The sequence below is a fragment of the Chelonoidis abingdonii genome, chromosome 1 (assembly GCF_003597395.2).
Source record: "Chelonoidis abingdonii isolate Lonesome George chromosome 1, CheloAbing_2.0, whole genome shotgun sequence".
In the NCBI taxonomy this organism is placed as follows: Eukaryota; Metazoa; Chordata; order Testudines; family Testudinidae; genus Chelonoidis; species Chelonoidis abingdonii.
In genome coordinates, this window is record NC_133769.1 from 65,795,077 (window position 1) to 65,821,046 (window position 25,970).

The following is a 25,970-nucleotide window of genomic DNA, read 5'->3' on the forward strand; positions in this document are numbered from 1 at the left end:
GCAGCCTCTGAATCCAAGTGCTTAACTGACTTCCACCAGTTCTCTGGTGTGACTTTCTTTCTTTAAAAAATGATCAGCAAACTTCTATTTTTTTGAATGGTTCACTCTTAGCCCTCAAGTTTATTTTAGTTGGTATTATGGAGAGATGATTGCTGGATATCCGTGTCATAGCCAACTCCTCCTCTTCAGCAGTTAAGGTTTGACCCCGATACTGAATATTGAAAATATTTGCAAGAAAATGAGCTGGAGGTAGTGCTTGTCCCATTCGTTTTTTTTTGTGTGTGTGCGCTTGTAATTTAACTCTGTCATTGCATATTTCTCTTTAAGATCTCACTCAGTTCCTTCCAAATTTCAATAGCATCAGCAGTAAAACAGCTATTTCCCTGCATTTTGTTCAAGGCTACAGAAATAGGCTTTAGGGTACTCTGCAGCCCAATGTTAAGAACTTTGGCTGTGACAGTGCTATCTATTTTTTTCACAAATTGTCATCAGATTAGTCCAGATCTTGATATAGTGCTCAAAACGACCCACTATTGAGTTGCATTGCAAGTCTTGTGGGAGAGTTAGCTTGGTTCCTCCCACATTTTTCAGAGCAGCTGCTGCATAGTGGTTATTATGGACGTATTTTGCAATTTCAACAACATTAGCCTTTATTTTTGGAACACTGAAGTCTTTGGCTAGGAGGTGCATGAAATGAGCACTGCAACCGTATGTTGTTAGCTTGGGACTCTCTTCAATCTCTTCTAAATTTCTTCTCATCTTGGATGCGTTTGCAGCATTATCTGTGACCAAGCTGTGTACTAGACATTTGAATTTTTTTTCAGTTTGTTGTAGCTTTTACTGCTACTTGTAAATATTCTCCTGTGTGTGCATTTCCTGGTGTATCAATTATTTCTGTAAGAAAGACATTTCCCCCCTTCTGTTGTCACACAGGTAAATACAACAGGATCATTGTGGACATTGCTCCACTCATCAAGACTCAGGTTAACAATTTTACCCTCTAGACCGTTTGCACACTGCTCAATTTCTCTTTCATGCGTTTTATCCAGCAATTTGCCTGTGACAGCTACTCCATTAGATGGACTTTATCTTGGTCTTAATGACTGAACCATGTTAATGAAGTATGGGTTCTCAGTCACACGGAAAGGAGAGTTTGTTGCATAAACAAACCGGGCAATTTTTTCATCAATTACTATTCTTTGTAATCTTCTGGTTCTTATCACAAACTTATCTATAGTTGTTTCTGGATGATGGAGATCCTTTTTTTTTTTTCTTTTTTTACTGTGGCTATGTGACATACATAATGTGACTGAAACACTATCATTAGCAGATAACTCTGAAACTATAAAAAAAATGATGGTGATTTTGAAGGATACAGAATCCTGTATGATGAGGATGGATTCTCCTAAACAAAATAAGTCAGTGAAGTTATTTAATTATTACCACCATACTGCTCATTTAGTATTACTGATTGCATTCACTGACACTCAGTAGTACTTTAAAGGGGAAATGGTAAAAAGATCTGCCTATTTCAGCTTTTTAGTTTTAATCACAACTGCATCTAAAATGGTAGTACCATAGAGTAACAACTATATTTTTTGCTCAAACATGAGAATTCAAGAATAGTCCAGAAGGAAGACAGGCAGTCCTTAAGAAAGAATTATGAAATAAAAAAAAGTTTACCAACCTGAGGATCCTGCATGTTCAGACATGTTCCTTTCATCATCTTCAACACAGCTTCCTCCTGAGAAGGAATACTTCTCATGATGTTGTTTCATTTAGACAACCAGGCTTTGCATTTCTTTGTTGCACTTGTTTGCATTTTGCACGCATGCCTGTCTTACCCACAGGTAGATGAACTTCATTAAAATATTCCCAAACTGGGTATCTTTTACGGTCTGCTGCCATTACAGGTTTTCCTTTTTAGTGAGAGAATGGTATGGTAGATCTCAAATCAATGAAGGCCACACTCAGAAAGACCTCGAGACTTCTGGAATATGCTGCTCAAACAGTTTTACTTTTGTTTCTACTGCCTGTCCCTCCCTTCTCACATTTATCTCTAGACTTCTTCTCCTTGTCCAGATCTATTCCACCCCCAACAATCTTCTATTCATTGAACTTTTTGAAACTTTGCACTTTTAGAGAGAGGTAAGGGATTGACTCTGTGTGCACAAATTTGCAGAGGGACAATAGGGTTGAGGTCTGTTATTTCTCACCTCTATATATTATTTATTTATTTAAAAACATTTTTGCTGTTAACAAGCATGTTATCTCTGGAAACACAAATCCACAGTTTGAGAACTGCAAAACTAAGCATCTCTGATGGTATCTTCTAGACTGAGCACTGAGTCCCATTGGGTAGATAGAAAGATTAACCTAAATAATCTATACAGAAGCCCCTGGAACCCCATAAAATTGGGTCCCTAATCCATGAACTATTGGAACTCATTTACAAAACTTTTCTTAAACATGACATGAATATATTGTCTCATACTATAGAATTAGAATTTATAATCCCTGTTACATTATAGTTCAAAGATATCTCATCATGGATCTTAATTAAAACTATCTTTAGGTTTTATTTCTCTCAATGTATTTTATCAAAAAAATTGGATTTCAATAAAAAATCAGAATTTTTATTTAAAAAAATCATTGATTTTTATCCACCCTGAAGAGTTTTATGTTTGCATATATTATGGTGGTTGGAGGTTGGCATAACACTTAACTGGCAACCTTTACCTAGCCTATGGGAATTTTAAAAGTCTGAGGCACCTTTATAGCTTGAGTGGTATGAAAGAGGAATAACACTTGTAGGTAGGGATGTAAATAGGGATGCAGCACCCCCACATTTTATGTGGGGCCCCGCAGCTGGGGTTCTGGCCCCACGCTGTGGGTTTAGTTATTGGAAACCAATAAGACTGCTTATTGGTTAACAGATTAAACTTTTACATCCCTACTTATAGGCTGAGCGGCCGTCCCTCCCTGTCAGTCTCTGTGGGAGGCCATGCCGCCTCGCTGTCTTGTACCTGTAAAGGTGAGCTCAAAGGGGGGAATTAGCTACACCTAGTGCTCTGGTCCTCCAGCCAGGCAGAACAGTAAGGCAGTCTAATGAGCCCCGGGCCCTTGGTCAGGGCAAGACTGAAAGCAATGCGTAGGCTCTGGCCTGCAATCAGGGTGGGGCGGCTAAGCAATCTGAGCCCCAGGTAAGGGTGAGCATCAATAAAGTCTAGAGGTTCAGGTAGGAGTGCGTGAGGAGCGCAGACTTCCTGGCCTAAGAGTACTGCCACTCCAGGGGTGGTGTGGCAGAAGGGGGACACGGGTCCTCCCAACTCTACCATGTCCCAGCCCAAGGCCTTAACAGTGGCAGAGTGGTCTACCACTGGGTCAGCAGGGATCCACCCACAGCACACTGACCTTGGATCAGGCCAGCTCCTAACCAGGCTGTTGTCTGATTTCCCTGGGCTGCTTCCTACTCTCCCCCTTGGATGTGCCTGTGTCTTTTGTCGCGGGGACTTTGACCAGGCGGCAGCTCCTTGGCATCTTGGTCAGCCAGCAGCCCCAGAGAGATCCGGCCAGTCCTACAGCACCAGCTCGGCAACTCCTCAGTGTCTTGATTGGCCAGCGGTCCTGAGAGCTCTGGCCACTTCTCAGGAGGTTGACCTAGCAGCTCTTCTGTAGGCTCCAGCAGTAGGCAGGGTGCGTCCATCTCCTATGGTTGCTCCACTCCAGCTGAGCTGCAGGGCCTGCCTTTTGTATGTCTCCTCCTGTCCCGCCCTTCCATTTTGGAGATGGGGGGGCAGACATAGCTCTCCTGGTTTGGCCCACAAGAGGGGTGTGGTGATCCCTCCCTGTCACTCTCTGCAGGAGGCCATGCCTCCTCGCTACAGCACTGTTGAAATAATAAGGTAGTTTAAACTGGGAGAAGTTAGCTGGTGTAGCGATGTCTGCAAATCTCCTACTGTAGATTCAGTGTGTAATGGCAAAAGCACTTTTATGCCAGCACATCTATATTAGCTCATTTCACAAAAAAATCACACCCCCTAACAGACATTGCTAAAAGTTTCTAATGTAGACCTGGCCTAAGGAGACTTTGTACCTAGAAGTTTGGAACTACCTCCAATATGAATGTATTTGGTTTAACTATTAGATCTTTTAACTACTTTTTAAAAGTTTTCTATGAGCTTCAAATGTGTAGGTGGGTGGGGAATGATTGTTTCTATGATATTTGATATCATTGTTAAGCCCCAGATCCACATTGCATTGTTAATGCAATTGCTCTAAAACAAGGCTGAAAAATCTAATTGAGAAAACTACAAACCCTTAAACAGTTTTGAAAAGTATTAGAATAGACAGATTAGAAGTTTACTAATAAGAAATGAAACATCTCACCTTTCTTACTCATTAAAGGGAGACAGCTTGAAATCTTCTCTTTCAAAAAACGAGTTGAAGTAGTCTTGGGTCCTAAACTTGCCTCTGAGTCTCCTTGCCATGTTTGTATTCTTATGATCATATTTTAAAATATCTTCCCTGTTAATATGCAAGATAATTACAGAAAGAGAAGAAACTGGCAAGACAAGGGAAACAAACTGAGTGTGCAAAATGCTGTCTAATGGACTAAGTAAACATTAAAAAAAAAAAAAATCTGTAATCTTTCATTTGTTTTGGGAACTATTTCTAACACACAAGTTTTTAAAAAAATCAGCCCATATAACTTTTTAAATCCATGAAAATTATCTCTCCAATGCAGGATAAAGGCATAATGTGGGAAGCTTGTTGTGTTGTCATATGCATCAGCTCTGTTTTGAGGATTTTTGCTTCCATTTCTGTCAGAACCTTTAAGGACTAAATTCACTTTGTAAGAAAAGTTGTGCCTGTTACAGGTAGGTAGTTCATCATTAAAAACCTTTATACAGGCATTCAGTTTTATCTATTAAAAACCATCCAGCTGCCCTCCATAACACCAGTTTTATAACACTATATCAAGGGTGAGTAGAAATGTATTTACAGTGCTTCCCTCGCCCTGGGTCCTGCCGTTTAGCACTGTAGCTTACCTCTGACAGTGGAGCCCCAGCAGGAAAATGTATGTAAGAAGTAAATACCAAGAAATGGGAGACTTTACCAACAGGGTTTCAGGCATTTTTAAACTATGGTCTCCTCTGACTTAATCTCTTCTTCCTATTGTCTTCCTTCCTTTCCCTCACCTCCCACAAACTGTCAGGCCTGCAGTAGATTATATCACACAAATTAAGAGAACAGACTTAGGGGCAGGTCACTACAGCTGGGATCTGTGCTCTGAGATCGATCCACCAGTGGTCAATATAGTGCAGGGCCGCCCAGAGGATTAAGGGGGCCTGAGGCAAAGCAATTTCAGGGGCCCCTTCCATAAAAAAAAAAAAAGTTGCAATACTATAGAATACTATATTCTTGTGGGACCCTTGTGGGGCCAAGGCAAATTGCCCCACTTGCTGCGCTTCTCCACCCCCACCCCACCCCAGCAGCCCTGGGAAAAATAAACATTTAAAAACCTTCCACATCTCAACACAAACCCAGTTTTGAGAGAGCTTCTTTTCAGGTCACCTTTACGGGGTATTGCTGGTTCTTAGCATCAGCTAGTGCTAAAAGGCACTAAAGCACATTAAAAGGGTTGGACAGATATTTTCTGTCAACTTTTTTTGGATCGAAAAGTAGGGGTTTTAAAAAGCAGAAAAAAATCACGACAACGTCTGCTTTCCTTCAAAATTTGTGTTTTTTAATTAAAAAGCTGAAATTAGTCTGCCAAAACCTGAGCATGGTTTGGGGTTTCAGAAGTTTGTGGCCAAATATTTGCTGCTAGCTGTGTTTTGTTTAAAGAAACAATAAAGAAAAAATCTGCTTTTAAAAAAATCCAAAACTTTTGAACCACCTCAACTTGTGACCAAACGCCTAAGCCCATCCAGTCAGATTTTTCCAGGTTTCTGATACTCTGCTGGCTTCCTTGACTCATATCTGTCTCCATAACTTTGGGTTCATTTAGCTTAGAACATAAAGCCTCTAGGCTCCGACCAGTCCATCCCGCCAGTATTTGTCTACGACATGGGCAATGCCTGCCCAGAGGAGTAACCCTAATAGCGTGTGAGTGGCTCTTGCCTGCATTTCTTCACTTCTGGCAGCGTACGACCACCATCCTACCCTCCTGGCTACTAGCCGTAACGATTACCGGTGATGTATCTGGTCCTAGAGACTGGCTCGGGTCCCTCGCAAACTGGAGCGGTTTCTGTGGGTTGTCTTTAGTTTCGCTTATGTCCCACTTCCGTCGATGCTTGAATTCCCACGAACGCTCTGCCCTCCATACGTCTGCTAGTCTATCAGGTGCCACGCTCTTTTCCTGTTTTCAATTATATAAGTTTTTAGTGTGCGGTGGGAGGGTCACACTCGAGGTTGCCTATTGAAAGGGTCACAGCTACAACAGTTTGGAACCACTGAATGACCCCTCTGGAATAAACCTCAGGAAGTGAGGGAGGTGGGGTCTTCCCTGTGTGTGGTTGGAAGGGGGTAGTGGTAGGAATTGCTCTTTCTCATGTTGATTTCCTATCCTTCACGGAAAGAGTAACAGCTTGGCTCTTTGTGTAATAATCGCTGTTGCGCGTCAAACTCTGAATGAGCTTAGCGTGGGGAAGGTCTGTGCCTCCCTGAACAGCGCCTGCCTGCCCCCTATCGCGACCCATCCACTTCCTGCCCCGCTGCTGCCCCCCTCAAATCCTGACCCATTTGTCTCCTTGTCCCCCTCACTGTCCCCCCGGCCCTCTCCCGCAACACTCCCCCCCGCTGCCCTCTGCACTATGCCACCCCAAGTCGTTGATATCCCTGGAGTGCCCCGATCCGACCCTCCTTATCCCTGCTCGCTAAGCTGTACCGACCCCCCCGCCGACCTCTGCCGCGTCCTCCCTGACTGCCCTGGACTCTGCCCCTCATCCACCCCCCCCCTCCAGCCCCAGCGCCCTGCCATGCTGCTTACCCCACCTTCCCCCTCTCCCAGAGCCTCAGCGCGTCCAGAAGCGGCCCTCGACAGCACCACAGCATCCTGGCTCCAGTGGGGCCTAAGTTCCCACCGGTCGGCTGGAGCTCACAGCCATTCCCCCTTTCCACACGGCTCCAAGCGGGGAGGAGCTCAGGCCCCACTAGAGCCACACTGCTTTAGCTCCATCCAGGGCTGCTCCTGGGTTACCCCCACCTTTCCCTTCTCTCAGAGCCTCAGCGCACCGCGTCCAGGAGCTGCCCTGGCCCCTGGACAGCACTGCAGCGGCATGACTCCGGCTGGACTGGAGCTCGCAGACCTGCCCTCTTTCCATGTGGCTCTGAGTGGGACGGAGCTCAGGCCCCACCTGAGCCAGGCTGCTTTAGCTCAGTCCAGGGCTGCTCCTGGATGTGGCGTCCTAAGGTGCCAGGGGATGGGGGAAGGTGGAGGCGGGGCTGGGGCTGGAGAATTCTCACGGGGGTCCCTGTGGGGCCCGGGGTCTGGGGCAAATTGCCCCCCTCCCCCCCCCCGGCGGCTCTGATGTAGTGGGTCTAGTAAAGACGCACCAAATCGACTGCAGATTGTGCTCCAGTCGACTCCTGTACCCTACCACCGACGAGAAGAGTAAGGTAAGTGGACGGGAGATTTTCTCCTGTCTACTCCCTGCGGTGTAGACCTTGTGGTAACTTGACCTAAGGTACGTTGACTCCAGCTACCTTATTCACGTAGCTGGAGTTGCATGGCTTAGGTTGACTTACTGCAGTAGTGTAGACATAGCTGGAGAGCATCTTTTGGGACATAACTATTTTATAATCTACCCTGCTGCTTTAATGGCATCTGGATATTTTGAGCAAGTCTTTTGGTTTGTCCATTATGTTTGGTATGGTTTCAAGTGAAATCTTTGCTTTACAGAATGACCTGTATATTCATTCTGCGTTTGTTCTGAGAATAATCTTGTTGGTTTTTTTAAAACAATTTCTGCAGCTTGGTTTGCAGGGTTCATAGTTTATTCAGTCTGAAAATTCTTTTTTATTCAGAACTCCAGAAAACAGCATTTTAAGTACATTGGCATTACTCTAAGAAGGTGGTTTTCAAACTTTTTAGGCTGCATACCCCTTTCCAAATACTGTAGTTTACTGCATACTCACATCTGACATAGTGTCATAATATACCTGTGATTAGATTGTCAAGTCTTACTAAATAAAATGTGTTGTCCACCATTACTGGATTTTTCTCATGTACCCCCTGATGAGAGCTCTTGTACCCTGAGGGGTATATGTACCCCAGTTTGAAAACCACTGCTTAAGAATAAATTGACTCTTTCTGAATGAAATGTATTTTGTGGCTGATCTATCACCTTGTTCAGGAAAAGGTAGGATGTGTTTTGTGCGGTTTGTAGGGAACAAGTCCTCTCAGTATCTCAACTGCTATGGAGAGTAGGTTTTTATGAACACATCCATAAAGTATTAGTAGAAATAGTAATTTAAGTTGCTGCTTATTACAGCCATAAGTTTAGAAATACTTTTTTTAAATGTGATTTTCTAGTAATAGCTTAATACTGCATTTAAATCAAATGTGGGTAACCAAAACAAAACCCAACATTCTCTATGCATTGTAAATTTGAATTAAATACAGATTTTTCCGATATGGAGCTTCTCTGTTAAGTTGACAGTAAATTCTTTTGTGGTTTTTTATTACAAGATGAAAGTTCAAATGTAAGAAAAACTTAAATTTGTTCATAGTATAAAAGAAAAGATGCAATACTTTCTGGGCCACAAGTGGTGTCAGTGAAGGACATGAAGCCCTAATGTCTACCGTAGACCATATGTAGGAGTGTGTGGCTGTTAATAGATTCCATGTTCACGTGCATTTTAAAGGCTTACATGTATGCTGGCAATGGTGATACTTCTGCTGTGATTGTGCTGAGAGAGTTTGCTGATGTGTTTAGCGAATATTGTTTCTTCCAACTTTGCTTTTTTTTTTTCCTGTTCGCAGATGTTTGTAGTCCCTACTGTAGGAGAAGGGGGCAAACCAGTTAAAAATAGGAAACAAAAAGTACAGCAACAAAGATGGATGAACAAGCCCTTCTAGGGCTAAACCCAAATGCTGATGCAGACTTCAGGCAAAGGGTAAGTTTGTTTTCCTCCATATTAGGTATAGCAGCCAGTTACTATGCAACTGACTAATACCCTATTGATTTGTCTGATTATTTAGATAACTGAAGTAAAAGGAACGTAATGGGAATGTATAATTGTATTGTCATTATGTATGCATGCAAGATGCAGTTCTTCATTTTACATATATATACTATTTTACCATTTACTATATATATACTGTCATGCTAAGCATGGCTTTACTCACTGTAATGCATCCTTGTTACATCTTTTCATTCAGTAGATTACACTTAAAACTCATTGTTTCTATTGAACACTTATGAGGTAGATTGTGGCATATGTACTATTAGTGTGTAGTTTAAACTAGTTACATAACAGCACTCTTCAAGAATATGGTTCAATATTAATCAGAAGTTAAATATAAATTCCATTTCTCAGACTCCTTTTTCAGCTTTTAATTGTTGTACGCATTATCTTAAGTTATATTGTTTAAACTTTAGTACATTTTTAAATACAGCCATGTGTGGCGCGCAACACAAACTTAAAACCTTCTTTTACAGCACTTTTTACCTAAAATCAACAAATGCTGGGTCACGTAACATTTTCATTAAGCTGCAGCTCATTTCTCCCTGACCACTATAAGATGTGTTGCTTTGGCACTCCTAGCTGGTAGGAAAAGCCATTGCAGTATGAGAGGTTTCATAGCCTACTGGACAGCTCAAGAGATGTTATCCGAAGTGTGTGCATGAGTGTGATTGTGGAGCTTTCCAAATCCTAGGAGCATGATATAGTAAAATCTTTCTGTGGTCAAATTAGTGATAGAAAGGTAAGGGAGGTGTCAGTTGACTTGTAAACATCTATGGAATAATAACTTCAGTGGTGTCATCCTCTGTGATATGGCAGGGGGCACTCACTCCTCTTCTTTCACCAAAGGCTCTCAGCTCCAGGCCCTCTGATAGAAATTTTGATAAGTGTTGTCAGAAGTGGATCAAGTTTAGAATCATTTGAAAGCCCTTTCTCCCACAAACACAATGGTATCAAACATGACAAACCTAGAACAATTATTTAGCTTTGTATTTGAGAAAATGTTTAAAAATTAATTTTTTGTAATTATACTTTAACACAGGGATGCATCACTTACATAAAAAAACACTGATCTTTAGTAATACTAGGGAAGTTAGACTTAACATGTAGTACTGAACATTGATGGCATGCAAAATAAATATAGTGTCAGCCTTCTTTTGGGAACTACGAAGAAACTCCACTGAACGGTGTGAGGCAGCAGCTTCATTACACTATGTCGCCGTGAAATTCTTTGAGCAATTGTTCACATGCTGTAATTTTTTCCTGCAAGGTATGTAGTTAACTTCTCTTTTGTGTGAGTACAAGATAGGAGTTTCTTCATTGTGACATAAGAGGTATTCATGGAGTCAGTTATTTTGTATTGAACAAGTGTAATACCATGGAGTTTCTCCTTTCTGATAAATTTTTAATTGTCTTCAGCATATGTGTCACACGCAAGGTAGACATCATCATAGGTCTAGTATTTTCTCTGGAGTCTCGTAATGCAGTGTTTGGACACATCATTACGAAGGTGTTAAGTTTCTGGTTTGTCGAGAGCCTGTACCTCAGCCATATCATCTATCATTGCTGTGCTGAAAGGTCATTGAGAGCATACATAGAATGCATGGAACTGATCTTGCAAGTCCTGTGCCCTTTGGGAAGTGACTTCACACATCAGTATGCTTTTCAAAGAAGACATGCAGGTAGCATTTTTGAAGGTCATCAAGTGTTCAGATGTATGCTTCTATAGCAGTTGCAGCTTTCTCCATACTAGAATTTGGTTCACAGTATTGTTGCTGTACAATATCCCCCAGATCTCAAGGATACTAAGGACCTAATTGCAGATATCTCCGCAAAGAATGTGTAGTTTGCCAAGACATAGAATCCACCCTTCAGAGATCATTATGAGACACTATTAGCCATTGAACAGGCCTGTAAAGGCCCATGTCTAGTGTCACAACACATTTTGATTTAGTTCTTCAGCTGTATTTGTTCATGTGTTCAAGGTGTGTAAGGAATGTTAACTGAATTGTGGGATCAGTGGGGCTAGCAAGTATGATTGGCAGGAGGAGCATACATGGGATGTGCACTCTGGCATCTTGTGTAATGGGAAGTTAAAGGTTGGCTGTCTTGGAATGTACCTTTCTCCTGAAATGGTAGTTTGTCCTGGATGTTGCAATCATTTCAGGGTATGTCTTCCATCTCTTCAGCTAAAGCTATACTCTGATTTTTCACTTCTGGATGCATCCCACTTTTGCACAATAACCAAGTGAGGTCAAGGTTAGTGAAAGTAGAAAGCTCTGTTATAGATGATTTAACTGCTGCTTCATTGAAAACTGGACTTCTTGGCTTCAGAATTTTTGGACCTAGATAGGAGAGTGAGTCATGAGGTCAGGAACCTCCTTACAGGAGCAGTTCTTTTGCTGGTCCTGACAATACTTGAGGGGGACTAGTCCTCATTAATATGCTCCTGATAGCAGACCATAACAAATTCTTGCTAGGAGATAACTGCTTCACATAGTTTTTCACCTTTGACTTACTGCAGAAGTAGGTGTTCTTTTTGAAATGCATGCCATGGGACCTAGAATAAGGCAAATCTTGTCCTGGCATTTTCAACTTTTCCTAATGTCCAATTCACTTTCTCTCCAATCTTGCCAAATTCAGGTTGAGTGCACTTCTTATAGCATAAACACAACGCTCTGTGGCACTTTTATAAGTCCTCTGCAGTGGCATTCTCCAAAGATTCGGCTGCTAGCTGATATTATTAGAATCCTAAAGATGCCTAAAAATGGTCAAAACCAAAGTAAAAACAAGGAGCTTTAGTAAAATACGTTGGGATTATAATTGTTATGTAACCACGTGCATACCATTTGCAGATGGATTCCTGTGATTTCTGGCTGGATGCTGGCATCTTAACCAGCCTCGTTACAACTTTTGACATAATAAACAAAGCTGATGATCAGTACCAGTAAACAGTTTTCTTGCTGATGATGTCAGATCATCTTGAAGTATTCCTTCCATTTATAATAATCTATAACAATAAAACAATCAGTTATCATGTTGTCAAGTATCAGAGGGGTAGCCGTGTTAGTCTGGATCTGAATTTCCACTACCTGCGTCTGACGAAGTGGGTATTCACCCACGAAAGCTCACGCTCCAAAACCTCTGTTAGTCTATAAGGTGCCACAGGATTCTCTGCTGCTTTCAGTTATCATGTTCTGAACATTAACTGATAACTGTCAGTTGAGGGCCACAGTTTAATTTTGTGAGGGCTGCATGTTTGATGTGACATGGTTTAAACTACAAATAAAAATATAGTAATGATTTTTTTAAAAAACATTTTCTTGATTATATATCTACATAATTGTTCTATGTTTGTCATGTTTCGTATATGTTTGTGTGAGAAGGGGCTTTTGAATGATACTCAACTTGAGCCATTTCTGACAACACAGTATTGTCAGAATTTCCATCAGCCAGAGGACTTGGAGCTGGGGGAGTGAGCAGCAAATCCCCTTGCCCAACACTACAGGGTGACCCAAAGGAATTTATGATTCTGGAGCTTTTATGAATCAAATGATGCCTCCCCTACCTTTCGATCATGAACTTGCTTGGAATTACACATGCTTTACCTGGTCCTTGGCAATTATAAGTCAAATGTTTTGGGATAATTGCAGGCATTGGCCTATTTTGAACAGCTGAAGATCTCCCAAGATGCTTGGCAGGTCTGTGCAGAAGCATTAGCCCAAAGGATATACAGGTAATAAACTATTTTTATGGATTTATAGTTATTCTCAAAAGTATACTGAACACTGTGCTTCTCTATGAGTTCTTTTGTTGCTAATCAGATCGCATAAATGGGATTGATTTATAATAAATCTGTTTTAACGTGTGCAAATGACTACTTTTTTACAGTGTTTTTGTAACTGACTCTTTCTGTCATCGATTTATAACTCTCCTATAAGTGGCTCTGTGCTGAAGCTACACATAATGTAAGATTTCCACCTAAAAGCAGATTTTTTATTAAAGTTGGCCCAAATTATTTGGCAGTGTGACATAGCTGTTTTTAAAACACACACAATGAGTAGCGTCCGTGCTTTTCTATAATCAAAGCTGCATTTTTTTTAATGGGGAAAATGCCATTTTATGTATCAAAATGGCAATTTTCATAGGGAAATTAAATCTTCATACACAGATTTTTGTGCCAAATTCAACAAACAATGCTTTGAAGCATTAGCAATGCTTCATTATGTACTTGGAGAAACAAAATTTCCACTTCTTAGCTTTTTTGGAGTTTTACATTGAAAAATTCCAAGGCTTACTGAAGGCTACAGCAAGACAGTGGTATGTGGGTTTAAAATAAGGCGTTGTTGGCTCCCACTCGTGTGCTGAGAATAGGCCATACTGTTTCTTATGAAATTATTAGTGCACCCTTAGTATGTAGCAGCAGATATGTATATATATTTTAACAAAACACCTCTGTGTTAGATTTTAAATAATGAATTAATATATTCTCAGAACTGAAGTTAGGGCTTACTAAGTGTCTGGTTATGATGAAATAGCTTATGGTGGCTTACTACTTCTGTACACCACTTCTAGTAACTTCCAGTGGTCTGAAGCATAGAAGAGCATGCAATGGTTTGTTAAAAACATCTCTGAAAAATTGGTATTTTGAGACTAAATTTGCCAAATATAGACTGACATTTTTCAGCAACAGATGGCCGAAAAAAGATCCTTGAGAGGGTACCTGTAAAGATAAATATGGTCAAAATACTTAATTATATACCACAATTAACCAGTTTGAGGGGCATTCAACATGTTAATTTAAAACTTGTTGGGCATTTTTGTTTGTCTAGACACAAACTGACTTCCAGATCTTGCTCAGTGGGATTACTTAACATGCTTTGTGCAGTTGACTTTCTCATGCCACTGAATTCTGCTAGACTGAGGGAAAGATACAGCAAATCCTGTGATATGTCACACTCTTAAAAATCCTTTGCGAATGACACAACTTTGTGAGATAGATAAAGTAACTTTGAAAAGCTGCATTAAATGGCATTTAACTTGTCACTGTAGGCTGGTTAGTGCCAGGTTCTGTGGCTAAAGTATCATTAGCTTGTTAGACATTTCATCAGTTTGGATGTTGAAACTAGAAAAGAAAAAGTTGTTGTTTTAAGTTGTATTAAATATCCTTGGATTGACTATTTTGGATGTTAATCACATCTTTAAATTTGCTTGCTTTTTGTAATTGCCATTCTTCTTCAAATTCAAAATGCTGTACAAAAAATAAATTTGTTTAGAACCCTAACGTTACTTTAATGTATGATTTTGCAATTATTTGCTTCTAAAAGTAACTTTTATCCTACTGCATAAAATGTTGAAGAGTTAATGTCTGCAATAATAAGGGGCAAAACACTTTAGGAATATTAATTTTGTTTTTGGTATTCTGCTTCTGCAGCACTCTCATTTCTCACTACCTTGAGTGAAAAAGCATGTCTGGAAATACTCTTTTGCTGCAGCAGACCTGCTGATGATCTGGCCAGTTCGAGTTCTAATCTATCAATATTTAATTTCTTGTATGAACACAAGTTTTGAACTTTAATGTCATGCTAAAATCTTTCTCATGGTATTTGCCATTTGGGAGAATATTTAACTGTAAATTACATGAAATTCAGTAACTCAGGAGTAAACCATGAGAGGGATTGGAGTGTTTGCTCTGCCTCTAGTACATAGTGTATCATGAGAGGAGTAGAGTCTTTTTTTGCCCAAGATGAAATAGCTTAATACCCCTGAAATGCCTTACTGGGATTAAAAATGTGATTTTTTTTATTTAAAAAAAAAAAAGTTAAAGCTAAACTGTGTTCTTGGTGTCTTTAATTTTTTATCAAGAAAAATACATTATATTGGCATGAGATAACTATGTCGTCCCATGTTCAGTGATGATTTTTAGCTTCAAATTATTTCTGTTACTATGGAACGTATTGGAGTCTTCAGACTGTCATTTGTTTTAAAGTTATCTTGACTATCATTACGACCCCTCTCCAGTTTTAACAGACAGCTACAACTTTCCTTTAATGGGTCACTTACAGTGATGGTACACCAAACTTTTCAGAATTTGTTTATTAAAATAGTTGAGTTGGTTTCCTCCTCTAAATCACTTTGTAATAAGTGAAATTAAACAGTAGGTGAAGTACAATTCAAAGCTGAAGCCAGGCTAGTGGTTGCTGTTTATAAACCATCCCAACCATTACTTTCAATAGTGCCTCAGCTGAAGCCTCAAGTGGATGCCTCAAGTGGATGTCATTGTGATGGGTTTAAAAATTTTTTGCTGCAAGGAGCTGGAATTAGACTCTTATCTTTTTGCAGCATAATATAAAACAAAACAAAAAAACTTTAAATTCTGCATCAAATTCTGTAAGTAAAGCACCCCTTGACTGTATGATTTAGTTAAAATATAGCAATTGAATAAACTAGGCAATATAACAAATGAGTTGTTAAAAAAGAAAAAAAAAATCAACTAGTTGTATGTTTGTGTATTTGTAATGACTGTGCTCGTGGTCCTGACTGGTCAAGTACTCTGAAATGTTTACAGCAGATAAAACAGATTTTCTTCTCTATAGTAGAGCAGTTCTTCATCACAAAAATTGATAACTGATTGCACAGTTCCAGGAGTGTATTCTTCCTAGAGAAATGGGCTGCAATATTTCCATTGTGTTGATTGTACTTTTTTCTTCTAATTCCAGTGATGATCACATCAAGTTCTTCTGCTTTCAAGTTATAGAACATCAAATTAAATTCAAGTGAGAAATGCTTTTCTTCTTACAGTAATAGTGTATAGAACAATTGTTTTCCCACTCACATTCTGTGCAAAGAAATTAACTGATTTATCAGTAGCATTCAAAATATTTTTACTTAAAGTAGACAATAGAAACTTGGTTATTCAAACTTTTAGCCATTTTTCAGTGAGTTATTTTGGCTTTTTACTGCAATGTATATTAATTGCATTGAGAAGTCCTGCGCTTGGCCATATAAATTCTACTTTTCCCATTACACTTACATAAATTAACTTCTACTATACCTGTATGTGTTGTGTTTACTACTGGTTTTTGTTTTTTTTTTTTTGTCTTTTGAAGTGATAGTTTCTGTTGGAGATACTGTAGGTTTGGCTTATGTTATTTCTTTTTAAAATGTAAAATTATTCTTAAATAGTGGGGAAATACATTTATTTATGAAAGTGTTTTGCTTTAAACTGATACTTTTTTATTTATGTATGTGTGTTTGATTTTATTTTTTATATATAAAAAAATATAAATAATATGGGGACAGGGAGGGACCGTGACCGCATATTAAGGTTGCAAAGTGAAGAATTCATAAGGTAGGAAATACCAGATTTATGGTTGCTTATGCAATCTTAATTTGGCCCTGGTGTGTACATGTGTTGTGATACAAGCTTTAATTATGTGATCACATTATTTGTTTCACAGGACCCCGGTCTTATAAATAAAGGAGTAGTTATTCGATATGTGTTTATCCTCTTCATTCAGTTTGTAGCCCCAGTTGTTGTTTACTGCACACCATTCAAATCCTGTGCTGAATGTAAAATTATGTCCTCCTGGATGTTTCTGTGGTGCACTCTCCATAAATTAATGAATGATTATGAAGCACCCCAATATTATCTTCACAGTGCTTCTGTGAAAATAGGTATTATTATGCCCATTTAACAAATGAGTAAGTGAGGCACAGATGCTTAAAGCTCAAAATGTCCATTAATGTTGAATGCCCAACTACTGCCCTGGTTTTCCAGAGTTCTTAGCATTTTTAGAGCACACACGTCCAAAGCATAGCTCCAGTTGAATTCAGTTACAGTTGTGAGCACTCAGCACTTATGCAAATTTGTGCATCCAGAAAATGAGGAACACAGTTAGTGACCAACTCTGAAAATCTTCATTTGAATGACTTGCTTGGCATCACATAGGAACTCTGGCAGAGGTAGGCATAGAATACAGTTGTTCAGATTAGCATTCATTTGCCTTTTTTCTGAAATTCTTTTACTGCTATCCTCTGCCTCCTTCACAACATGCCTCCTGGTTTCTGCAACAAATGAACCGGGGGTCTACAGACAAAAGCCTCATTCAGTACACCACCCTGGTTGTATGAGGCAGGGGTATTGTGGAAAACTTGCTTTTGACTGTGTTTCTTTTAACATAGGGTTTTTTTTAATGTAATTTCCTAATTTAGAAAAAAAACACACCCTGGAAAAACCAAGTTCCATCTCATAGAACCATATTGATCCCTCAGTTTGGGTTGCCAGCAGGGTTTGGACCTTGAGAGCCACAGCGTAGACCTCTACCACTTGAACTAATGGAGTAACTGGTAGCTGTGTTGTTCTCACTATGTGGATCAAGCACTAAAGGAAGATGAGACACTTTGCCAGTGGGTTTTACAGCTATTGGATATCAACAGAGAAATGTAAAGACTCAGAACTCCTGGGTTCAATTCCAGGTTTTGGTGCGGGGGAAAGGAGAGAATGACACTTCTCTAGTAGACTTCCCTGTCTCTGTCCCTCTCCTTATCTGCTGCCCCTCCAGGTGTCTATCTCCCGCTGACTGTCTTCATTCTTTCTACCTTCTGTCCTGCAATATCCGCTCACCAAGTCCTTGTGCTCTTTTGCTTCTCTCTCCATTGCTCACTCTCTGCATTTGAAGTCAGGCTGTATCTTTCTCTTTTGCTGTGTGGGCACCAGCAGTGGGAATATTGAGAACACAAGTAAGGCTGTCTCCCTGTTGTTCTGGTGTTTGGTGCTATAGTGGCCTGGAGCAGCACTTGCAGGGAATGTCCTGCTCAACACTTTGCAGCCACAGGATGGAGCATGCTTAGTCATTTATATGAGGATGGCATATGAGCAGACCAGTCACATGTAGGAGCTGCAGGGTGTTTGAGCATACTCAGTGCAGGCAGAACCTTTGAAGACCTTAGTAATCAAACTCTAATGGGTATTTAGTGAGTATATGCAAACAGCGATTTTTCAAACTCTTATATCTCAGACAAAGTCAAGCTTTTTTCCTGCAGAAACAGAAAAAGGCACATCCCTGACACCAGGGTAACGTCCCTGACAAATTTCAAGTATCTTTTTGAAAGGATGAGGGCCCTATAGCTTCCTTAAAAGAAATCATCACAAACAACTCGTTAACATGGGCAAAATAACATTTTCCATTACTATTGTTCCTAGAAACAGCTGAACCATTTTTGCTGAAACTTTCGAAAAAATCAGCCTAAAGTGGACATCTGGGATGGAAAACTTCAGCCCGACAATTAAAGTTTGGCAAGGTTATAAGCAACTCAAAACAGAGTCTTCTAATGGCCAGACAGCCTTAACTATAGACGTTGCTACATGTGCTGCCCATAATGATGAGTCTCTCTACAAAACTTGGCAGCAGGAGCTTAGGAAATGGCCAGCAAGGGCCAAGTCCACTCTAATAAATTGTATTATGGGAGATTGTGACTCAATTTTTAAAGGTTGAATCTTGCCTGGTTGTAATACTACAACTTTTAAAGTAATGATCTGTGTAAAACTTGCTTTAAGATATGAAATTAATCAGGACAAAACTGAATTTAGTAACAAGAGAGCAATGACAGTGGTAGTTGAAACTACTCTTCGGTCCTTCAGTATTAATGTCCAAATGGGATAACTAATGGCTTTGATGTAAATACAATATTGTAATAACTGCTCACAGTTAAGGAATAACCACAATTAAGACAATGAATTAACTTTTAATGTCTAATGCAATTTAATTTTAACTTTAAACTTAATTAAAAATAATAATCCTAGTTAGCATAGACAATCCCCTTCTTTTTTTCTTGTGTGTCTTAAAGGTAATATTAGAAGACTGAGAGGAAGTCTAATTGCCATAGTTTTTCTACTACACAATCTGACACAAACAAGTAAAATTATTCTCATATGGTGCAGAATGGCTTTCATTAAATAAGTTACTACAAAGTATTTTAAACTTTGACTTAGAACTCTAATATGCAAACAGTTAAGAGAATTCCTTCTGTGGTAGGATTTTATATAGATTGCACAGAACAGCCTGCATATGAAGGGAGTGCAGATGTCTAAGTAATTTAGCTTTTGCCTTTTTAATCTGTGGAACCAGAAGTAAGCAAACTAATAAAATATAGGATCATTTTGATCTGAATGATTTTGTTTCAGATATTCTGAACTTACTGAAGTCCAACAACAGCTAGTCAGGGAAACTCTCGTAACATGGCTACAAGCTCAGGTAAATGGTGTTTTCTTTTACAACAATTAATAATACGCAGCTGGCTTATTCAGGGTTACTAACTGGTGCCAGATTAAAAGCTTAAAGGTTGCTTCCTATGTACCCCTGAAAAAGTTAAGCTACCTGATGGAAAAATATATTCAGACATATGATGGACATTAAAATTCTTAAGGTTTTACATTTTTTTAAAACGTGTATTGAAAACAAGTTTGTAATTAAATGTGCTTAAAATAATGTTTAAATCATGTTATCTCTGCCTTTGTTGCTATCCTGCATCTCAATTAAGAACTCAATTGTGCCAATTCTTTTGGAGTATTCTTTTGGGAGAACAATACAGTGGTGCACAGACAATCCAGGAAATTTTTGGAAAGTATAGGGGACAATTTCCTGGTATATGCGCTGGAGGAACTAACTAGGGGCAGAGCTCTTCTTGACCTGCTGCCCACAAACAGGGAAGAATTAGTAGGGGAAGCAAAAGTGGATGGGAACCTGGGAGGCAGGAGTTCAGGATCGTGACTCAAGGAAGAAAGGAGAGCAGCAGAATACGAACCCTAGACATCAGAAAAGCAGACTTTGACTCTCTCAGGGAACTGATGGGCAGGATCCCCTGGGAGAATAAAATGAAGAGGGGAAGAAGTCCAGGAGAGCTGGCTGTATTTTAAAGAATCCTTATTGAGGTTGCAGGAACAAACCATCCCGATGTGTAGAAAGAACAGTAAATATGGCAGGCGACGAGCTAGGCTTAACAGTGAAATCCTTGCTGATCTTAAACACAAAAAAGCAGCTTACAAGAAGTGGAAGATTGAGAGCAAAGTGACCAAGGGAGGATATAAAAATTCGATTGTTCAGACACTCAACGGCCAAGAAAGTGGAAATCTAGGAACGCACACATCACTTGGAGTTGCAGCTAGCAGACGAATGTTAAGAGTAACAAGAAGGGTTTCTTCAGGTATGTTAGCAACAGAAGAGTCAAGGAAATTGTGGCCCCTTACTGAATGAGGGAGGCAACCTAGTGACAGAGGATGTGGAAAAAGCTAAAGTACTCATGCTTTTTTGTCTCCATCTTCATGAACAAGGTCAGCTCCCAGACTACTGCACTGGGTAGCACAGCATGGGAAGAGAGGTGACCAGCCTCTGTGGAGAAGAAGTGGTTCGGGACTAATTAGAAAAGCTGAATGAGCAAAGTCCCATGGAACCGGATGCACACTGTGTCGAGGTGCTAAAAGAGTTAGGTGTCGTATTGCAAACATTGCCATTATCTTTGAAAACTCATGGTGATCAGAGGAATCCTGATGGTACGGAGAAGACTTCATAGTAGTGCGCCATCTTTAAAAAAAGAAGGCAGGAGGATAACAGGGACCACAGGCATCAGCCTCACCTCAGTCCCTGAAAAAATCACATGGGGCAGGTCCTCAGGAAATGAATTCAAGCACTTAGGAGGAGCCGGAAGAGTGATTCAGCAACAAGTCAGCATGGATCACCAAGGGCCCACAGTTTTTCAATGCTGACTCAACACCAGTTATCCTTCTATGAGGAATAATTGGCTCTGGAAGATGAGGAAAGCAGTAGATTGTGTTATTCCTTGACTTCAGCCAAAACTTTTGATGCGCAGTCTCACCATGGTATTCTGCAAGCAAGTTAAAAGTAGTGGGGCTAGTATTAATGACTGGTGGAAGGTGGACATGTATATGAGGGCTAGATAGTTGGGCTCACAACGCGGCAGTGGAGTGAATGCTCCAGTCTAGTTGGCAGCCCATATCAGAGTGCCCTAAGGGTCAGTCTGTGGCCGTGTTTTGTTTCAGTTCTTCATTAATGATCGGAGGAATGTGTGGATTGCACCCTCAGCAAGTTTGACAGATGACACAACTGGGAGGGGTAATACGCGAGAAGGGTAGGGATACGAACAGAGGGACCTAGACCAATTTAGAGGATTGGCACAACAGAAACCTGATGAGGATTCAAACCAGACATGCAGAGTCTTGCATTCTTTCTTAGGACAGAAGAATCCTATGCACTGCTATCAGACTAGGGGACGCCAGGACTAGGCAGCAGTTCTGCAGAAAAAGATCTAGAGGTTACAGAGGATGAAGAATCCTGATATAGTCATGTGCCTCGTTCAAAGAAGGCTAATGGCATTTTGGGCTGAATAAGTAGGTGCAATTGCCAACAGAATGAGGGCCTGTGCTTACCTCCCCTCTGTTCAACATTGGTGAAGGCCTCATCTGAGTATGTGTCTAAGCATTTTGGGCCCCATACTACAGAAGATGTGGAAAAATTAGGTAAAAGTCCAACGGAAGGGCAACAAAAATGATTAGGGGCTGGAGCCATGACTTATGAGAAACATGAGGTTGAGGTAACTGTGGATCATTTAGTACTGCAGAAGAGAAGAATGGAGGGGATTGAAGCGGCTTTCAACTACTTGAGAAGGGGGTCCAAAGAGGATGAATCTGAGACGTTCCAGTTATAGCAGATGACAGGCAAGGAGTAATGGTCTACAAGTGCAGTGGGAAGTTTAAGGTTGTAATATTAGAAAAACTTTTCACAGGAAGGTGATGAAACACTGGAATGGGTTACCTAGGGCGGTGGTGGAATCTCCTTCATTAGTGGTTTTAGGCCAGGCTTGACACTGCCCTGGCTGGGATGATTGAGCTGGGGACTTGTCCTGCTTTGAGGAGGAGATTGGACTAGGTGATCTCCTGAGGTCTCTTCCCAAGCCTGATATTCTGTGATTAAAGATTTCCTTTTTAGGGTTATAACTCAACTTCCCCTCTTCTCCCATTGCCTGAAGTTGGGAGCATCCTTCTTCTCTTGGAGATTCCTGTCCATCAGCCCTAATTTCTGGGTACTGGGAGGGTGGGGAAAAATCATATATCATAGAGACAAAAAAGATTACTTAGTCCATCTGTTTGACAATGCACGATACGTCTCTGGTATATTAAGTAGTAGTTTGTGCAGTATAGCTTTAAACGTCAAGCAAGATAATTTCCAGAATTTTCCTGGGGATACTTTGCCATGGTCAAATAGATCACTGCCAAGAAGTCTTTTTGAATGTCCCCTTAACTGCACTCCCAATTATGTCCCTTTTGGTTCTGCACTAAATTCTCTCCCTTCTTGATACACGTAACTTTTTGTAAACTGTTATCCAATACCACAGTGATAGGCAGGATATAAATGCCTACATAGAACCCATCTTAGTCATCACTTAGCCAACTCTAAATATTTTAACTCCTAATTAAATCTCTCCATTTTTGCTGCTCTTCACTAAACTCGTGAAAGAAGGTGCAGTTGCATCATGGTGTATTAGACTCTTATTATTTTATTAGAGATTGAAGTTAGACTTGTGGTGTAAATGGCAGGATCACTCGTCTTTCCTCTTTTGCGGAGATATTCCACTTTTCTGATTCCACCGTCTCTTCATTGTAGACTGGGCATAGTTCCACCTTAAAGCAGTTGATACACATTTATTGGTTAGTGTTCATTTTGCTCACCTCTTGCACTCTCTCAAATTGGTTATAGCAAGTGAAATGCTAGTCAGTGGCATCCAGTAGCATGCTAGTAGCTTTCTTGAAGTCTGCTAATATGGGTCAGTGTACCTAGTTAGATGTTAGTTTCTCTTTGCAGAAGGCTGGTACATGAGTAAGGAGCTTGTGAAGGGAGATGAGGAGAAAAATGTATAGTAACAGAAAGATGGGGGAATTGAGTGCCTGCCCAGTTCATTCTCTGAATAAAGGAGAAGTGGGAGTAGCTTCTCATCACCTTCAAAAACAGCAGCCAATTGGGGTGACAAAGCAAAAGCTGAGAACCAAGTGTTTTTTGTATTTGTAAAGCTCTTTTTTTTTTCCAAACCATCAAGATAGCCTTTAGTCTTTGCTGCTAAAAATTACATGATTTCCTATTCTTGACTGCACAGAGCACCTTTGTCCATATCATATAGGAAGAATATTGTCACCTAAACTATCTTGAAACTGAATCTTTTTCAAAAGCATTAATAATCTTTAAAATATAAGACGGGGTGGGGGGGGGGGAGAGGTGAAGTTTTTTTGCATGCTTGTTGTATTTCACATAACCTGCATGACTGTGAAATGGGAGATTGTTTTTGATTTTGTTCTCCCCTGTACTTAACCAATGCAGTCAGTTATTCTTTTAATGTATAAAAGAAATATGAAAAAAATATTCTATTTCTCCCAGATGCTGAATCCTCAACCAGAGAAGACTTTTATTCGCAACAAAGCAGCACAAGTCTTTGCATTGCTGTTTGTCACTGAATATCTCACAAAATGGCCCAAGTTTTTTTTTGATATTCTGTCAGTAGTAGACCTTAACCCTCAAGGAGTAGATCTGTACCTCAGAATCCTTATGGCTGTTGATGCTGAGCTGGTAGACCGGGATGTAGTTCATACATCAGAGGCAAGTTATGTCATGTTTTTTATGTTGCATAATATTAATATTGTGTGGGGCTTAAGAACTATTCATCTTATTTGCAGCAAAAGGGATTCTGTTCTTCACCAGGAGGATTCTGCCTAAAAAGAATTACAGGACAGTTTACATTCAACAGTTGTGTGTATAAAACTTTATAAAAACCTTTTTTTCATGAGTTCTTAAATTTCAATTAAAACAATTAATGTTAGAATTTAAACAAACTCTGTAATGTTTGTGACCCTATAACAGCAGCATTTTGCTTGTTATGTGGGAAATTTGATGGACTGTTGTTCACTTGATGATTTTTAAATTGGTTAATTTTTAAAATGTTCCAGATTCTGATGAGGCATCACTTACAAGTCGTCTTACGTTTTTTAAAAAAGGATTTGGAAGTCTTTCTGCTTCCCTTTTTGGCATTTATAAGTGTCTTTTCAGAAAATGAAATTGCTGACTGGAAATTGTTTTGAATTATTGTATGGAGGGAAGGGGAAAGGAAGTAAAACACAGTGTATTGGTTTTGCAAGCAGACAGGAGAAGTAGGTGCAGTTTTGGGGCTACCAACTTTTGAATAAGCTTTTACAGTTAATAAGCAGTAGGAAACAAAATAAGGAAAACATAAATGTGGATTATGAATATTTGCATTTTTCAAGGACATGAACTGTTCCAAGAGTCTACATTTGATAGTGAATGTGCAAAAGCCACTAATCTATAAAAAGATGAACATGTGCTTTTACTGTATTTATAGGAGGCTCGTAGAAATACCTTATTAAAAGACACCATGAGAGAACAGTGCATTCCAAGCCTTGTGGAGTCGTGGTACCAAATCTTACAAAATTATCAATGTACTAATGCAGAGTTGACATGCCAGTGCCTTGAAGTAGTTGGAGCTTACGTGTCCTGGATAGATTTGAGCCTGATAGCCAATGAAAGGTAAGGTGTGTTTTGGGGTTTGTTTTTTTTTTCATTAGAAATCTTAGCCTTTCTGATAGTATTTTTGTATGCAGTCCTGTCACCAGCATGGTAATATGATTCTTACAATATCCTACGTCAAAAATCTGTTCTAGAAATACAAAAAATAGTGCCACCCAAACTTCCTGTTCTAAGTAACTGTAATAGTTGCTGATTTCTCAGCAGTGGAGAGAGATTGCACAGAGCAATGTAAGCCATAGTGTTAGATGCTTCTGACTACTATGTCTATAAATGACATACATTATTGTCTAGATCTACAAACCACATGCACTATATAGGCTTTTAAATGAATTAAAAGTGAAACCACATTGTAAGTAAGAAAACATACAAATTTTATGATTTCCCTTATGCATGTGGTGATGTAGTGTGTCTATATATTAACTTGTTTTCACCTTTCTAGGTTTATAAATATGCTGCTAAGTCACATGTCTGTAGAAGTTCTTCGGGAGGAAGCATGTGACTGTTTGTTTGAAATTGTAAATAAGGGAATGGACCCAATTGATAAAACAAAACTGGTAGAATCTTTGTGTCAAGTGTTACAGTCTGCTGGTCTCTTCAGTATTGTTCAGGTTAGTAAATTGATATTTTGGAGATGAGTAAGTCACACAGCTACATAAATAAGATTTGATGATAAGGGGAATAGAGGGCCTATCTTCTGAGGAGACTCGATAGCTTGGCTTCTTTAACCTAACAAAAAGAAGGCTGAGAGGGATATGGCTGATCTCTCTAAATACATTAGAGGATAAGTTCCAGGGAGGGTGAAGAGCTATTTAAGGTAAGGACAAAAACAGATTAATATCAACTGGCTATAAACAAATTCAGGCTGGAAATTGGAAGGTTTCTAACCATCAGAGGGGTGAGGTTCTGGACCAGTTTCCCGAGAGGAGTTGTGGAGGCAAACAATTTTTAGGAGAGAGCTGGACAAATTTGAGTATAGTTTTGTTGGGGTTGTTTGTGATGGTAGGGGACAGGGCTCAACAGCCCTGGGGCTCACTTCTGGTTTGTCTTATGTTCCTAAAGCTCGTTCCTTGGGGTTTCCATCAGGGGTCCAGAAGGGATGTTTTTGCCTCAGTGTATTCTGAGAGGGTTTTTTACCATCTTCCTCTGAAGCATTGAGTATGGCCGTGGCTAGAG

General features: G+C 39.9%; 1 protein-coding gene across 1 annotated transcript in view; it reads left to right on the forward strand.

Moving 5' to 3' along the window:
• XPOT (exportin for tRNA) overlaps nucleotides 1–25,970 on the forward strand; it is an 86,826-nt gene that overhangs the window by 9,602 nt on the left and 51,254 nt on the right. The window contains 7 exon segments of the mRNA XM_075063460.1: nucleotides 8,990–9,123; nucleotides 12,846–12,928; nucleotides 15,912–15,968; nucleotides 19,379–19,448; nucleotides 23,637–23,855; nucleotides 24,613–24,797; nucleotides 25,237–25,405. Of these exon segments, the coding sequence (XP_074919561.1) occupies nucleotides 9,064–9,123; nucleotides 12,846–12,928; nucleotides 15,912–15,968; nucleotides 19,379–19,448; nucleotides 23,637–23,855; nucleotides 24,613–24,797; nucleotides 25,237–25,405 (843 nt within the window). The 5' untranslated portion in view covers nucleotides 8,990–9,063.